Source organism: Delphinus delphis, chromosome 19 (assembly GCF_949987515.2).
Source record: "Delphinus delphis chromosome 19, mDelDel1.2, whole genome shotgun sequence".
NCBI classification, from domain to species: domain Eukaryota; kingdom Metazoa; phylum Chordata; class Mammalia; order Artiodactyla; family Delphinidae; genus Delphinus; species Delphinus delphis.
In genome coordinates, this window is record NC_082701.1 from 26,609,210 (window position 1) to 26,627,668 (window position 18,459).

An 18,459-nucleotide genomic window follows, 5' to 3' on the forward strand; every position below is an offset into this window, starting at 1 on the left:
AAGAATAGTTTTATATTCACATGTTTTATAGTTTACAAAACACTTCACATGAACAGACATTTCTTTACTACAGCTCTCACGACAGAACAAGCTCTCAGCTAGAAATATTCACAACATAATTTAAATAAATCCTAGTATTAACTATGTAGTGTATTTACTATCTCAATTTCACAGATGAAAAAATGAGGCCCAAAGAGATTAAGAAACTTGCTTAAGAACACAAAGCACATAAGTGACAAAGCCACTTAATTTTTACTTAAGACCTCTGACTCCTGGCCCAGATGATGGAAAGGTAGAGGTGAAATCTCTCCAAGTCTGCTCTCAACTTCTCTCTTCCACAGTACTTCACTTGTCCTTTTCCTAAGCCATTACTATGCTCTGCTTTGTGCACTTCAATCATCTGTACATATATTTTGATTCCCCTACTAGACTATAAGCTTCTTGAGGTCAGGATACGTGTCATAATTCTTGGCTCTAGCATCCTCACCACCAAGCTTAGTGTCTTACTTACTTAATAGTATCTTAGCGGATAGAGAAACAATGGTCTTTTTGTGGTCTTTGCTGAGAGGGAAGGGGGACAAAGAGGATTAGCCTATTTTACAGTTAGAATGGTAGGCAAAAAGTGAAAAACCAGGCCAAAGATAACTAGCAAGCGAATGATCACTTTTCCTATCTTCTTTGGTATTCCCATAGTAAACAGTATTTTATGATACTTAATAAGTGTTGAATGAATGGATACGAGCAAAATGTGAACTGAACTCAACTCTCCTTCTTCAAGGCCCTGGACGTAAGGGAGGCAGCACAGTATTATTCTATTAACATCAGGATAGATTATCTACACTAGGAAGTCAGGACAAGGAAGAGCTAGTTAAGGGCCCTTCACTAATAAACTATGTGGTCGTAAGAAGTCATTTTAACTCCCTAAGCTTCAGATTCTTCATGAACAAAATATATTTAAAAATGCCTCCGGGGCTTCCCTGGTGGCGCAGTGGTTGAGAGTCCGCCTGCCGATACAGTGGACACAGGTTCGTGCCCCGGTCCGGGAAGGTCCCACATGACACGGAGCGGCTGGGTCCGAGAGCCATGGCCGCTGAGCCTGCGCGTCCGGAGCCTGTGCTCCACAACAGGAGAGGCCACAGCAGTGAGAGGCCTGCATACCGCAAAAAAAAAAAAAAAAAAAAAAAAAGCCTCTGCTGGGACTTCCCTGGTGGTGCATTAGTTAAGAATCCGCCTGCCAAGGCAGGCGACACATGTTCGATCCCTGGTCCGGGAAGATCCCACATGCTGTGGAGCAACTAAGCCCATGAGCCACAACTACTGAGCCTGTGCTCTAGAGCCCACGACCCACAACTACTGAAGCCCGCGTGCCTGGAACCCGTGCTCCTCAACAAGAGAAGCCACTGCCATGGGAAGCCCGCGCAACACAAGAAATACCCAACTCAGCCAAAATAACTAACTAAATAAATAAAATCATTTAAAAAAAAAAAAGCCTCTGCTATCTAGTTCACAAAATGAAATCATCGGTGTGAAAATACTCCCAAAAGGTAAAAATGAAAGTGGTGGTATTATTAGTAAGCAGTGTCACCTCACATGGCAACAGCCATGAGTGCTATTCAGTTCTTGCAGGTATCTACAAGCTAAAAACAGGCAATGAGGATAGGCAGTCTGTCAAACTTGAATCTCAGGTAAGCCATGGTTGTCTAAAGTCTGACTCACTTAAATGACGAGGGCATCTACAGCCAAGAAAAATTCAGAAATCAGAAAGGAGCAATAACTAATAAGTCTAAACTTCCCCACTATTCAGAAAGGAATAACCAACCTTCCTTGTGTGGATATGTCCAAAGCAGCCCTTTAGAGCTATCGAGTCATGGACCACTAAACATCTCATAGCCGTGTGAGGCATTTAGGCCTTGGAAAATAATGTGCAGAGGGGAAGAGGACTTGTCTCTAAGTCATGGGTCAATAGAAAAGCAACATATGGCCCCCAAACTCCTTTTCCTGAGGCTCCTCCTTTTACCCTCAACAGCACCTTCTTTTTGGAGCCCACTAGCGCAGGAGAACCCTTATTCCCAAGCTCTTACCAATTTCCAAAGCCACAGTCCATCACAGCTTCTAAAAGGGCCATTTCTTCTTGAGCAGTCCAGCTGGGGTCAAGAACAGGAAAATCTGAGGTCTAAGGAAGAAAAAGTTTGGCCTAAGAACAGACACAGAAATGGAACCCGGCAACCCCAAATGTAATCCTAATTATAGTCAAATGGCTGTCATTCTCATGGTATTGAGAGGTGCCTACAGTACATTCTTATTAGCTGTCCACACCCCCCCACCTCTACTTCCACCATTAGCTACAATAAATATTATCAACCATAAATGCCACTGTAACTCAGGCAGAAATATATGTTTTTTTAAACTTAGCAAAAAGGTAAAGGTAAGTATTATAGTATGTTCCCATTTAGCTAAGAAAGATAGGAATACAAATATGCATATTCCTATCATTTAAAATGCAAGAATAAACCATATATTAAAACCAAGTTTACCTGTGGGGGAGGGAGGGAGGAAATAGGGTGGAAAGGACAAGGATAGAAGCTGGACCTCTCTGAATATTCCTTGTTTGTAGACTTGACTTTGAAAACATAAACACTGTACATTAACTATTAAATTTTAAAATCACAAGAATCAAAAGCAAAATGACATAAACCTGTGAATTAATTTTAAGGCATAATCACACAGGAAGAAACAATCCCAAGTGACTAAAACACAGTAACTTGACTATTTATTTCTAGTAGAATATACCTTAAAAGTAAAAGGAACTGCCAAAAAAATCTTAAACTGTTTTCAAGTAGTGTTGGTACAGTTGTTCTGAGATTATTACATGTTGATATGCTGTGGGGTAAAGCAAATAAGTAACTGTATTGGTGTCACTGCACAGTGGGACTTGGAGCTTGGGGAAAAAAAAGAGATGTAAGATCTATGAGGCTATGTAAAACCATGTACTCTTGTTATTTGAATTGAAAGTTTTAATATGGGGACTTCCCTGGTGGCACAGTGGTTAAGAATCCGCCTGCCAATGCAGGGGACATGGGTTCGAGCCCTGGTCTGGGAAGATCCCACATGCTGAGGAGTAGCTAAGCCCGTGCGTCACAACTACTGAACCTGTGCTCTAGAGCCCACAAGCCACAGCTACTGAGCCCGCGTGCCACAACTGCTGAAGCCCGCATGCCTAGAGCTCATGCTCCACAACAAGAGAAGCCACCGCAATGAGAAGCCCGGGAACTGCAACAAAGAACAGCCCCCACTCACTGTAGGTAGAGAAAGCCCGCGTGCAGCAACGAAGACCCAACGCAGCCAAAAAAATAAAAAATAAATTAATAAATAAATTTAAAAAACAAGAAAGTTTTAGTATGAACTCATGATGTATTTGTCTTAAAACAATAATTTCCTATATAGAGAACTAGTGATTACCAGTCGGGGAGAGGGGGGCACAATACAGGGGTGGAGAAGTGGGAGGTACAAACTACTGGGTGTAAGAGAGGCTACAAGGATGTATTGTACAACACAGGAAACACAGCCAATATTTTGTAATAACTGTAAATGACGTGTCACCTTTAAAAATTGTACAAGAAATTAAAAAAAAAATTCCTATCACTGTTCAGTGAAAAGGTCTAGAAAAAATGACAAACCCAGTAGCAATTAACACTTCTAGTACCCAGTATGTGGTCTCTAAATACAATTTCCCACTAAAGGAACCAGGGCTCCTTGAAGAAAAAGGCAATTCCAGGTTTGGGTAGGAAATGTACAAGATGAGACTGGAACACTTCATTACACTGGAAATCAAAGAAACTCTCAAAGACGAAAAGAGTCCTGTCAAAAGGATTCAGAGGTCAACTTGTAGAGGCTCCCACTGACCAAAAATGGAACATTCTGAATTAATAAGAACTGCAAAGGATTACAACACATTAAACATTCTAAATATCTAGAGGATGCCAGGGAACCAACTCATACTTTGAAAACTAGTAAATAATGGAAATAATTTATCCTGCCCTTCTGTACAAACTTTACCTCAGGGTGACCACATAGATAATAAACTTTCTTTTTATAGAATTATTTAATCTCATAAATTAAAAGGAGTGATAGAATTGAAAGATAACTATGTATTTTGCAATCCCAGAAGAAAAGGTCTAAACAATGATCATGAATGAATCTGATATAGCCAGTATATATTAACTACTAATTTATAGGAAACACAGAAGTCAGAGGAACACGTTAATCAGCAAAATCTAGACTGCAGTAACATCCATAAGATAAACCCAGGTTTTTAAACAATCAAACTATATGAGACAAGAGAAAGAGTGAGAGAAGGAGGGGAAGGAGAGGGAGAACCCACAGGATAAATATATGAGGCAATCAACTGGAATGTATGGACCATATCTGAATTCCAAATAGCACTGTAAAAGGTAAAAGAAAAATGATGACACCACTACACATTCACCATGCCCACTAGAATACCAGGATGAAGAAAATGACAATAACAAAACTTGGCAAGCATGTGGAGCAATCAGAACTCTCATACGCTGCTAGCTGAGGTGTAAAGTGATACAACCATTTAAGGGAACTTTTTGACAGTTTCTTAAAAGTTAAATAATCATTTATTTTATGACCCAGCAATTCCACTCCTAAGTGTTTACCCAAGAAAAACGAAAATATACGTCCATAGAAAGCCTTATACAAAAATGTTCAAAGCAGCTTTATTCTTTTTTTCTTTCTTAAAGTATTTTTTAAAAATTAATTTATTTATGGGCTTCCCTGGTGGCGCAGTGGTTGAGAGTCCACCCGCCAATGCAGGGGACACGGGTTCGTGCCCCAGTCCGGGAAGATCCCACATGCCGTGGAGTGGCTAGGCCTGCTCCACAACGGGAGAGGCCATAACAGTGAGAGGCCCGCATACCGCCAAAAAAAAAATAATAATAATAATTTATTTATGTATTTATTTTTTGGCTGCATTGGATCTTCATTGCTGCGTGTGCTTTTCTAGTTGCGGCGAGCAGGGGCTACTCTTTGTTGCAGTACGTGGGCTTCTCATCACGGTGGCTTCTCTTGTTGCGGAGCACAGGCTCTAGACACGCGGGCTTCAGTAGCTGTGGCATGTCGGCTTAGTAGTTGTGGCTCGCGGGCTCTAGAGCACGGGCTCAGCAGTTGTGGCGCACAGGCTTAGTTGCTCCGCGGCATGTGGGATCTTCCCGGACCTGGGCTCAAACCCGTGTACCCTGCACTGGCAGGCGGATTCTTAACCACTGCACCACCAGGGAAGTCCCTTTCTTTTTTTCTTTTTTTTTTTTGATGTGGGCCATTTTTAAAGTCTTTATTGAATTTGTTACAATATGGCTTCTGTTTTATGTTTTGGTTTTTTGGCCCTGACGCATGTTGGATCTTAGCTCTCCAACGAGACCCCCTGTATTGGAAGGCAAAATCCCAACCACTGGACCACCAGGGAAGTCCCTCACAGCAGCTTTACTCTTAATAGCCCCAAACTAGGCAAAGCCCAGTCTCTATCAACAGGAGAATGGATAAACAAACTGTGCTATACTCATACCATGAAATATTACTCAGTAACAGAAAAGAATGAACTATTATTATATACAACTTGAATAAATCTCAAAAACATGCTGAATGAAAGAAACCAGACACAAGAGTACATACAGAATGAATCCATTTATATGCAGTTCTAGAATATGCAAAACTGATCTATGGTGATAAAAATCAGAATAGTGATTGTTTCAGGTGTGGAGAAGAGAGCAGAGTTTTGTTTTTAAAAGCTTTTTTGAGATGACTGGAGAAATGTGAACTGAGTTACTTTAAAATTTTAGAGTGACCTAATGAGACATTTACAGATGAAATGATATGATATCTAGGGGATTTGTTTCAAAATAAGCTGGAGGGGTATGGGTTTAGATGAAACAAGATAGGGTATGAGTTGGTAATTTTAAGAACCAGTGACAGGTATATGGGAATTTATTACACTAAACGTGGTAGTTGATTACAATGGTGGCCCCCAATGAACTTCTAGAATTCACACCTTCACGTGGTCCCTTCCCATTTAATATGGGTTGAACCTGTGACTTGCTTAAGAAGGCCTGGCAGCTTCTACTTTTTCGTCTTTGGTAGCCCTGAACCACCACATAAGATTTCTAGCCTCCTTTCTGGAAAGACCACGTGGAGAGGCCACAGGGAGAGGGGGAGGCCCTAAGGCTACCTGGAGAGGAACCAAAGGCCTCAGGCAGTTAAGATATTCCAGTTCAACCAACTCAAGCCATTCTGAGGTGCTAAAAGTGAAAAAACCCCCTTGGACTTCCATTCCCAGCACACCATGTGGAACCAATGAAAGCTACTCTCATGGTGCCAATCTGAATTCCTGACCCACAAAACTGTGAGAGATAATAAAATGGCTGTTATTTTAAACCATGAAGCTTTTTCGTTTGTTTGTTTGTTAATTAATTAATCTTTGGCTGTGTTGAGTCTGGTCTTCGTTGCTGCGCGTGGGCTTTCTCTAGTTGTGGCAAGCGGGGGCTACTCTTCCTTGCAGTGCATGGGCTTCTCATCACGGTGGCTTCTCTTTGTTGCGGAGCACGGGCTCTAGATACGTGGGCTTCAGTAGTTGCAGCCCGTGGGCTCAGCAGTTGTGGCTTGTGGGCTCTAGAGCACGGGCTCGGTAGTTGTGGCGCACGGGCTTAGTTGCTCCACGGCATGTGCGATCTTCCTGGACCAGGGCTCGAACCCGTGTCCCCTGCATTGGCAGGCAGATTCTTAACCACTGCGCCACCAGGGAAGTCCCTATACCATGAAGTTTTGAGGCAGTTATTAGAGGCAACAGATAACTGAAACACCATTTTCTGTATTTTAGTATATGCTTGAAATTTACTATAAGTTAAAAAAAAAAAAGTGACACAAGAAATCCTCAGATCACACGGGCGTTTATAAATTGTTCTATCTTTTGTTAATGGCAAAAAAAATCTGTGATCTGTGAAATTACATTACTAATAAGCAATACATTTTATCTAAGCACGTACTAGGAATATGCCTCACATGAGATATTTCAGATACGAGATCCAAAAGAGAAATTTCAGAGTCTATGTCTGTATTAAATTCAAAATAATCACTCAATCTGGAAAGTACCATGAATACAGGTAAATATGACAACTCATAGTTGAAAAGCCTGTTATTTCTAAAAGAGTATTTTAGAATATTAATTAGTCCTCACCAACTTTACTGTGAGATAAACCAGAAAGACTTCCTACACCAAAAAATAAATGGGCATGTCAGTTTTTCTTAAAGTTGAATCAATATTATTCAATTTCTGGACCCAACCTTGGCCCTACTGAACCAGAATTTCTAACAGTGAGGCCTAGTAATCTATGATTTTAAGAATCTCCCAGGTGATTCTTATGCACTAAAGTTTAAGAATCACTGGTATAAAGGGTGTGGCTGAAAGAGGTGCCTTGACTTGTTTAAGGTTCTAAGAATTATAAGACAAAAATAGGCAAAGAACTCAGAAATCTTGATTAATGCACCACCCACTACAGCATGAGCAACTTCCAAAAATACAGCACTGTGAGATGGCAAAAGTACTGAAAACCATTTAAAGTTTTCTGAGGCTTCATATGCAAAAAGAAAAAAATCAAGTTTTTAGTGGCTTCGTGTGTAGAGGAGCAAAATTTGGTCATCATTCCTACGGAAGGAAAGATTCTTCTTTTCCTTATCTGGGAATAGATAAAGACTAGCAGAAAAAAGAGAGTATTAGTAACCTCCAAAAGCTCTACAAAATAAAGGACAGAATTCTGAAATGTGTTTGTATGGGTAAAGAATATGTGAGAAAAGGATGAAGTAATCTGAAGAGTTAGGTGGACTTGGAGTGAAACTTCGTGCCGTCAGCATTATGCAGAAGGGATGGTGCCCAGAACAGCTGAAGAGAGCTCATGGTCAGCTTGCCGGCAGTGGATAACTTCAATCTACCCAAACCATACTGAATTATCCTTTAAGGAATTATTTTCACAATTCAAATGAATAAATTTGTATTCTGGTTCTAGGCATTCTTGTGTGAATTTAGGAAGAATAAGTCAACTTTCTGAAGATCTGATAACCCTGGTGAAATGAACTCAAAGCCACAGCTACTTTGACCATACTCTCCCCCAGCCCTTCATTCATTTTGCAATTAACAAAAGGGAAAAAAAATTCATATGAAAAGATGTTCCACATCATATGTTGTCAGAGAAATGCAAGTTAAAACAACAAGATAGCGTTATATACCTATCAGAATGGCCAAAATCCAGAACACTGACAACACCAAATGCAGACGAGGATGTGGAGCAACAGGAACTCTCTTTCACTGCTGGTGGGAATGCAAAATGGTATGGCCACTTTGGGCAGTTTGACAGTTTCTTACAAAACTAAACATACTCTTACCATGTGATCCAGCAGCCATGTTCCTTGGTATTTGCCCAAGGAGTTGAAAACTTATGTCCATAGAAAAACCTGCACATGGATATTTATATCTGCTTTATTCTTAATTGTCAAAACTTGGAAGCAACCAAGATGTCCTTCAGTAGGTGGATGAATAAATAAACTGTGGTACATCCAGACAACAGAATATTATTCAGTGCTAAAAAAGAAATGACCTATTAAGCCATGAAAAGACATGGAGGAAACTTAAATACATATTACTTGGTGAAAGAAGCCAATCTGAAAAGGCTACATGCTGTATGATTCCAACTATATGACATTTTGGACAAGGCAAAACCATGGAGACTGTAAAAAGATCAGTAGTTACCAGAGGCTGGGGGGAGGCACAGATGAACAGGCAGAAGATTTTTAGGAACATGAAACTACTCTGTATGATACTATAATGGTGGGTACACGTCATTATGTATTTCTACAAACCCATAGAATGTATATCACCAAGAGTGAACCCTAATGTAAACTATGGACTTTGGGTGATAATGAGGTGTCAACGTAGGTTCGTCAATGATAATGTATGTACAATTCTCGTGGGGGATGTTGATAATGGGGGAGGTTATGCATTTGCGGGGGCAGAGAAATTTCTGTACTTTCCACTCAATTTTGCTGTGAACCTGTAACTCTCTAAAAAACAGTCTAATATTAAAAAATGTATTCCAAATCTTATAATTAGTGAAGAAACTACTTAGAAGACTGAGGGTGTTTAGAAAGAGGCAGGGGAAGGCTAGACAGCTGGCTGCCAAGAACTCTTACTAAGGAGCATTTCTTTGACTAATTCATTATGGACCAGGATCTCACTCTCAGCATTACAGGCCCAGAAACTCACTTAAATAAGACTTCATAAATAATCAGACTTGGAGATGCTGAGTTACCCTTTCTAAACTTTTAAGAGACTGAAGTAGATATGCTACAGCGCTGCGGTATACAGAATTCTAAAGATGTCCCCCAGTGCCCCCAAGATTCCTGTCCCCTGATTATTCAATCAAACACTAACTAGATATTACTGTGAAGGGACTATGCTAATGGGATTAAGGTACTAATCAACTGACTGTAAAATAAGGAGATTATGCTGGTGGGCCCAATATAATCACACAGCCCTTAAAAGTAGAAGAGAGAGGCAGAAGAGTCAGAGAGATTCAGCACAGGAGAGATGAACCAGGAGAGGTCAGAGAGACGCCAAGCATTTCATCAGTAACCCTCAAGGACTCCCTGCCATTGCTGGCTTTGAATACTGAGAATGAGGGCCAGGAACCTCTAGAGACTAAGAGTAAGCCCTGGCCAACAACTAATAAGGAAACAGTAGCATCAGTCCTACAACCACCCAGCAGTGAATTCTGTCAACAACTTGAATGAGAATGGAAGTAGACTGGAAGTGGATTCTCCCGCAAGGTCTCCAGATAAAAACCCAGACAGGTCAACACTTTCATTTCAGCCTTACAGAATCTGGAGCAAACCACTGAGTCTAATGGTCTTCTGACCAACAGAATTGTGAGAGGATAAATTTGTGTTGTTGTTTAAGCTCCTTCATTTTTGGTTAAGTTGTTATGGCAGCAAGAGAAAACTAACACATGTATCAATGGATTAACCCATGATGTGAAATTACTGTCAAGTAGATGCCCAACCAGCATTCCTTCCTGTAAGAAAAACAACATGGGAGGCCAAATGTAAGAAAACTACTTGGTGACCTAGGAGTTAGGCTCTGATAACTGACAAAGGTACTGTATATAGACCTGTCAAGCATACCACATATTCACTTTGGCTTATTAAAGTGCCCGTTCCTCTGGCTAGATATTGGAAGGACACTGCCAACATCTGCCTCTCATTCCTTCTTTAGAGGCGGCAAACAATCAAATTACAGCCAAGTCTTATTCTGGCCTATAAGTCAGTCTACCTCTTCAAAGTGATTCTGTATATTACTATGTTATTCACCCTACATCCATTTTACAACTTAACTCTCCGAGGGTAACTAATTTTCCCAAGGCTGGGGAGGTTGAGTGCCAGATATAAACATCACCACTGCCCACACAAACCACGTAAAAATGCCATTAGCCAAACACAGCGACAACACATTTACTGCATGTTTATCAATGAACTTAGAAAACCACAAACCTCTGATCCTTATATTAGTAAATGTCAAAAAGCACTTCCTTTAAATTCCTTCTAATTTAAACCAAAAATCTGAGTATATGAATGATTTTTTGGACTTAAATGCCTTAGAAGATCCATAAAACCCTAAAAAGCTTATTGCGCAACGATTACCTAATCCAGAAGTGGGCGAAAGAAAAGTGAGATACTTGCAGATGAAGAAATAAAAAGACTAATTCCCAGTATAATACTTGAAAATGAAGGGAAATTCCTACAACTTCATCATTACCATTATTTCGTAAGTATGATCACTTTGATGTTTCTTGTACTCAAATCCTCGAGTGAAACACTGCAAAAGAAAAGAAAATTAAGTTACCAAAAAGCTACGTTTTGAAATGCTTTCTTAAAGGACAGAAGATGGCTTGGGGGTATTTTACTCTTGTGATGAGTTTTTAAGAATTCATTTAGTCTTGTCTGCAGCCACAACAGGAAGGTTAAGTTCATGATCGCAGCCTTTCAATGGCCCACATAGAGAAAAACAATGATCTGAAAAAAAGAGTTTTTCCTAGGACAACTCCTCCTTTTATAAAAGCATAAGCCCTGGAAGCAGACTGCCTAAATTTGAATCCTGGCTCTTAGCTTATTTCAGCGATTCTAAGACATGTATTATTTCATATTTTAAAACTCTGAAATGTGGATTCATCTTATAATGAAAAGTATATTACAACTTCCATCAGCCATTTTTACACTTTAACATTTCTGAAATTGGGATGTTTCTTTTAATCAACAGCATCTTGGATCTGATAAAATATGGTATTTGCTGTGTGACCTTGAGCCAATTATTTAACCTCTCTTTGCCTGAGTTTCCTTTATAATATAGGAATACTAATCATAGTTACTTCCTAGGGTTGCAGTTATGATTTAAAGGTTAATTCATGCAAAGTACTCAAGATAGTGCCTGGCACAGAGTAAGCACTTATCATTAGTATTTTTTTTAAACAATTTTTTAAAATTTTATTTATTTTTGGCTGCGTTGGGTCTTCGTTGCTGCGCACAGGCTTTCTCTAGTTGCGGTGAGCGGGGGCTACTCTTCGTTGAAGTGTGCGGGCTTCTCATTGCAGTGGCTTCTCTTGTTGCGGAGCACGGGCTCTAGGTGCATGGGCTTCAGCAGTTGTGGCACGCGGGCTCAGTAGCTGTGGCACGCGTGCTCTAGAGCGCAGGCCCAGTAGTTGTGGCACATGGGCTTAGTTGCTCCGCAGCATGTGGGATCTTCCAGAACCAGGGCCCAAACCCATGTCCCCTGCATTGGCAGGCGGATTCTTAACCACTGCGCCATGAGGGAAGCCCAGCACTTATCATTAGTATTGCTATTACCACTATCATCGACGAAATAGTTTGTTCCCTGGTTTGTCACCTGCCCAAACATCACTCTTCGGTAAGACCAAAAAACAGTGTCATAGGTGCTATCAAAAGGAATAATCCTCCAATTCTATTTCCTGTAGTCCCAATACTTGAAATTTACTGGTAAAAACAGCATTAGGTTGATACAGGGAAGTGGAATATTCAACAGTCTATCTCATCCATCCTGCTCTGTTCCCCAATTTTTCACTGGCAAAATGTGTAATTCAATATTGACTGGAAAAAATAGACTTAATAAGGTATGGTCCTTCTGAGGAATTGATAGTCATCTCTGAATTTACTATATCCATAAAACTAGGCAAGCCTCCCCTTAAAGAGTTACCTGCAAGCACAGGAAAAAAGGAGGTGGCCCACATTCAGCACACTTGATATAAGGCTCCATGAGGTAGGAGGAGCAGCCTCGGCAAGGTGGCTTATCAGAGGGATCATCTATAACAAAAAGAAAAATATACTAGCTTCAAAACACCTTATGATTATATTAAATGCGAGAAGGTGAAAATCTGCAAATGATCACACAAGGTAGTAAGCTGTGCTGAAAAGTTCATGGAGACAAGATGAGCTCATTCCAAATAAGAAAAAACAAAAATTATGTTCCTTTTTATTTCAGGCCAGTTTTGTTCCTACCTACAGTATATCTACTATTTTAAATAGCATTTAAGTAGATATTGCCCCTGCAGAGAAATTTACAAACACAAGTTTGAACTGGAAGTTTCATAATGCCCACAATTTATTTTCCCAGGGGAAAATAATGTCACATACCTACATAACACATATATAGTTATAGATAAAGCCAATCTGACAAAATGTTAATAACTGCTGGGTCTGGGTAATGGGCAATAATTGCTGTACTGTTCTTTCAACTTTCTATAAGTTTGAAATTTTTCATAATAAAAAGTTGGTAAAGAAAAACCCTTTAAACATGTCTTGGGATGTACTACTTCATATTTGATTTGGGAGTTAAACTCAGGACAGCTCCCTCCCTTTCTCCCACAGTAAGTAGAGAACAGAGCAGACCTTCCTCCAGTTCCAATGACAGTAATGTCTCCGCAATATCAAGGCAAGGAGTATAATCCAAACTCTCTAAAGTCATAAAAATGCAGATGTGTGTGTGTCCCTGGCTGTCCCAAACTCTGCCACTCTTGAGTCAGGGCAACCTAGCAGAGTTGTTCTCTGTGATCAACAGAAGTCTAAGAAAACAGGCTCTGAAGGTAGAGAAGGGATTTAATCTGTTTGGCCTGGCGCAGAATTTCTCACATTCTGCAATAGCATTTTCCTTCCTAAAGTCCAAGAAACACTCTTCAAGGCACCTTTCCCTCCTGTAAGTGGTGATTATTTTTCTTTTCTTTTGCTTCTAAATGAAGACCTGGAGAAAAAAATGACAGAGGAAAAGAAAGGTAATCTTTCTGGCAGTAGCTTCAAAATAAACATGTGGAACAGCAACTACCCCACTTCTCCCATTTAAAATTTTGAAATGGAAGAACAAAAATTATTTTATATTAAATGTCAATTTTTACCAAATTACCTTCTTCCTCACATCCTTTTGTTTCTTTTTTTTTTGCGGTATGCGGGCCTCTCCCTGTTGTGGCCTCTCCCGTTGCGGAGCATAGGGTCCGGACGTGCAGGCTCAGCGGCCATGGCTCACGGGCCCAGCCGCTCCGTGGCACGTGGGATCCTCCCGGACCTGGGCACGAACCTGTGTCCCCTGCATCGGCAGGCGGACTCTCAACCACTGGGCCACCAGGGAAGCCCTCGCATCCTTTTCTTTTAATGATATGAGCTTGCTTTTCTTTCCTCAAACTTTCTTCAACAACAAAAAATTGGCCAATGACTGACCTAAAGAGTTTTTAAACCCTCATGTCAAGAAGTAATTGTTTTTTAGAGAAATGCTAATCAAAACTACAATGAGGTATCATCTCACACCAGTCAGAATGGCCATCATCAAAAAATCTACAAACAGGGGCTTCCCTGGTGGCGCAGTGGTTGAGAGTCCACCTGGCAATGCGGGGGGGTGTGGGTTCGTGCCCCGGTCCGGGAGGATCCCACATGCCACAGAGCGGCTGGGCCCGTGAGCCATGGCCGCTGGGCCTGTGCATCCAGAGCCTGTACTCCGCAACGGGAGAGGCCGCAGCGGTGAGAGGCCCGCGTACATCAAAAAAAAAAAAAAAATCTACAAACAATAAATGCTGGATAGGGTGTGGAGAAAAGGGAACCCTCCTGCACTGTTGGTGGGAATGTAAATTGATATAGCCACTATGGGGAACACTATGGAGGTTCCTGAAAAAACTAAATATATAACTACCATAGGGCCCAGCAATCCCACTACTGGGCATATACCCTGAGAAAACCATAATTCAAGAAGAGTCATGTACCACAATGTTCACTGCAGCTCTCCTTACAATAGCCAGGGCATGGAAGCAACCTAAGTGTCCATCAACAGTTCAATGGATAAAGAAGATGTGGCACATATATACAATGGAATATTACTCAGCCATAAAAAGAAATGAAATTGAGTTATTTGTAGTGAGGTGGATGGACCTAGAGTCTGTCATACAGAGTGAACTAAGTCAGAAAGAGAAAAATACCGTATGCTAACACATATAGAATCTAAAAAAAAAAAAAAAAAAAGGTTCTGAAGAACCTAAGGGCAGGACAGGAATAAAGATGCAGACGTAGAGGATGGACTTGAGGACACAGGGAGGGGGAAGGGTAAGGTGGGACGAAGTGAGAGAGTAATATGGACATATATACACTACCAAATGTAAAATAGCTAGCTAGTGGGAAGCAGCTGCATAGCACAGGGAGATCAGCTCAGTGCTTTGTGACCACCTAGAGGGGTGGGATAGGGAGGATGGGAGGGAGACACAAGAAGGAGGAGATATGGGGAATATATGTGTATGTACAGCTGATCCACTTTGTTATAAAGCAGAAACTAACATACCACTGTAAAGCAATTATACTCCAATAAAGATGTTAAAAAAAGATAATTATTTTGTAAAAGTTCAATTTATAGTTTCAAAAATTTTAGACAATAAGAAGTATAAAGTATGTCATCCTCTATTAACATTCTGATTTCCAGCCTTTCTTCTATGTACATGTGTGTATATTTTAACAAAAGTGGGATACCACACATTTTATAGCCTGTTTTTTCACTTGATAATATATTGTCAACATCTTTCATGATGGTACACATAGATCTTCCTCACTCTTTTTAATGGATGAATAATAGTCCATTATATCTATTTAATCTAACCTAATGGTTTTCAACTGCCTCCTAGGAAGGCATTATGGAAATCTGAGGAGATGCTTTTTTGTTGCCACAATGACTAGGGAGCACTACTGGCACTTAGCAGGCTGGGATCAGGGATGCTAGATATCCTTCAACACTCAAGATATTCCTACACAACAAAGAATTGGCCAGTCTCCTGCACAACTTTCAAATGTCCCACCAGACATTCAAGTAGGTGAAAACTTGCTCATAATGACATGACCTGGAACATAATTCCATACTAAATACAACAAAATGTTTTTGACAGTTTTAATATGTATTGAATTTTCCAGGAAGGCAACTGCATTACGTCAAGAGGAGATTCTACCTTGTTTTATTCAGAACTTTACTAAGAGTTATTCAAGCTTGTGGTATTTGAGTCACCAATACAACACACGTGAATCACTGTGCATTTGTAGTTGTAATATGCACAGTGATTTGACTTACGGGTACAAGCATCTGACTAAAGGCATTATGTTTTCCACTGTAATGTCTAAACATATTGATACATATTATTAAATTACATTATTTATTACAAATCACTTCTCTTTTATTTATCTTTTATAGTATAGTTAGGGCAATATTATTATTTTTTAATTACTTAATTTAATTATTTTTGGCTGTGTTGGGCCTTCATTGCTGTGCACAGGCTTTCTCTCGTTGCGGCGAGTGGGGAATACTCTTTGTTGTGGTGTGCGGGTTTCTCATTGAGATGGCTTCTCTTGTTGCGGAGCACAGGCTCTAGGCGCTCGGGCTTCAGTGGTTGTGGCTCACGGGCTTACAGCACAGGCTCAGTAGTTGTGGTGCACGGGCTTAGTTGCTCCATGGCATGTGAGATCTTCCCGGACCAGGAATTGAACCCATGTCTCCTGCATTCGCAGGCAGATTTCTTAACCACTGTGCCACCAGGGAAGTCCTAGGGCATTGTTTTTATTTCTTTGAAATCATGGGCATAGTTATGTTATATTATCTATGTATTTCATTTCCAAATAGTAAAAGGGGCTTTAAAAACATTATAAAAAGAAATCACTGGGTCTCATAAGACTGAGAACCACTAATCTAACCAGTTTCCTATTGGTGGATATTTAAGTTGTTTCCAATTTTTCACTATTATACAAAATGCTGAGATCAACATTCCTGTACACGTAACAGTTCACATTTTGTTCCTCAGGATTTCTATTTTCCTAGAACTAGAACTGTTGAGTGTACAAAGGGTTTCTGATACACATAGCCAAAGTGTCCTTCACAAAGGATTCCAGAACTTTTCTGTAACCTAAGAGTAGGGAAAGACTTTTTACCATCATTCAAACTTCAGAGGCAATAAAAGAGTAATAAATTTGACAAAACAAAACAAACAAAAAGCTCTTTTTTGGCAAAGAACACCATAAGCAAAGTTAAAAAAGCAAATAAACTAGAAGAAAATACTTGTAAACATATCATAAAGGGCTAACATCTTTAATATAGAGAGAACTTTTAAAAATTGAGAGGAAAATAAAAGACCAAAAATCCTACTGTGAAAGTCACGAAGAGATAATTAGGGAAAAAAAGAGAGAGATAAAATGGACCTTAAACATGAAAAGACATTCAACTTCACTCATAATAAGAGAAATCTACACTGAGATATAAGTTCTTACCCATCAGATTGGCAAAAATTCAAAAGCTTGATAATATACTTTCTTAAGAAGACTGTGGGGAAATAGGCAACCTCATATATTGCTGACGGGAATGCAAAATGGCACAACTTCTATAGAAGGGAATTTAGCACTATCTAAATAAATGCATCCATTTATCTTTGGACCTAGAAATCCCACTTCTAGGAATTTACCCTGAATATACACCTCCAACAGTATAAGGTTATACATTAGAACATTATTTATAACTGCAAATACTACTTTGATGTCCAAGCACTAGACAGTAGTTGAACAAACTATGGTACGTTCACATAATCGAGTACTATGCAACTATAAAAAAATAACAATCTCGGAGGCTTCCCTGGTGGCGCAGTGGTTGAGAGTCCGCCTGCCGATGCAGGGGACATGGGTTCGTGCCCCGGTCCAGGAAGATCCCACGTGCCGCGGAGCGGCTGGGCCCGTGAGCCATGGCCGCTGAGCCTGCGCGTCCGCAGCCTGTGCTCCGCAACGGGAGAGGCCACAACAGTGAGAGGCCCGTGTACCGCAAAAAATATATATAAATAAATAAAAATAACAATCTCTATAAAGCAGCATCGTATTTCCAGGAGATACTATTAAGTGAAAAAAACAAGGTGCAAAAGAGCATACATAGTATGCTACCTTTTCAGGAAAAAATTAGGGAAAACAAAAGCAAAAACATATACACGTCTGTCTTTGCAAAAAGAAATAAAGGACAGATAAATTAGAAAACAATACCTACGAAGGGTTGAAGGAGGGGGAATGGAAAGGAGTGGAAGAGACCCAGGAAGGAGCAACAATTCTCCAAATATACCTTTTTGCATAGCTTTGACTTTTGGAAGCATACTTATGTTCTACAAATTAGAAAATTAAACCACTAAATATGGGAAGGGAAAACTGAAAGCAGAACGAACAGATGAACCAAAAAGTATTTCAAAGGAATATCACAACCACAATGAGGAGGGGAAAAAAAAGAACCAATCCAAGTAACTTATAAACATTTAACAACAGACCTTCAGTCTTGGGTGATGCAGAGAATTGCAAACAAATCCTGAACTTGTTGAAGTGGGTCTGTGTTATGTAGTGGTATGCACCAAGCAATTCTGAAATAATTCTGGATGTATTAAAAGACTGAGCAAATGAATAATCGTGCTAATGCTGGGAGCCAGGGTTTTCACTGAGGAAAGGACACACAAACAAGGAACGTGGTGGGGGTGGGGGGACAAAAAAAGGGCCTAGGAAGGTGAACTGGAGGTTATCAGTGTGAACTCATGATTTCTAAGAAAGTGCATCTATGGATATACGCATGTATATGCAACTATGTACATATGCTGGTATATATGTACGTAGTGTATACCTACCATGTATTTCCCAGCGCTGTGGGCCAAAAAGGCCCAGATGCCAAGATACTCTAGTAGAAATAAGCAATGGCCATATCTTGGTCTCTAATGTCACTCCTTTCTAAAAGGACCAAGGGCTCCTCAGAGAAGTGGCTGATTCTAGGGCTGGGGCATGGGAGGTAGAAGATGCACCTCG

At 40.2% G+C, this 18,459-nt stretch overlaps 1 protein-coding gene across 3 annotated transcripts in view; it reads right to left on the reverse strand.

Annotated features, from left to right (window-relative positions):
* The window catches only part of TADA2A (transcriptional adaptor 2A), a 47,805-nt gene that overhangs the window by 24,735 nt on the left and 4,611 nt on the right, over positions 1–18,459 (reverse strand). For 2 of the 3 annotated variants that reach the window (XM_059996354.1, XM_059996353.1), the window contains exons 3-5: positions 12,332–12,438; positions 10,880–10,939; positions 2,082–2,173 (exon numbers count right to left, since the gene is read on the reverse strand). In XM_059996354.1, the coding sequence (XP_059852337.1) occupies positions 2,082–2,173; positions 10,880–10,939; positions 12,332–12,438 (259 nt within the window). The remainder of the gene's footprint in view (positions 1–2,081; positions 2,174–10,879; positions 10,940–12,331; positions 12,439–18,459) is intronic. The other variant, XM_059996355.1, reaches the window with a different exon arrangement.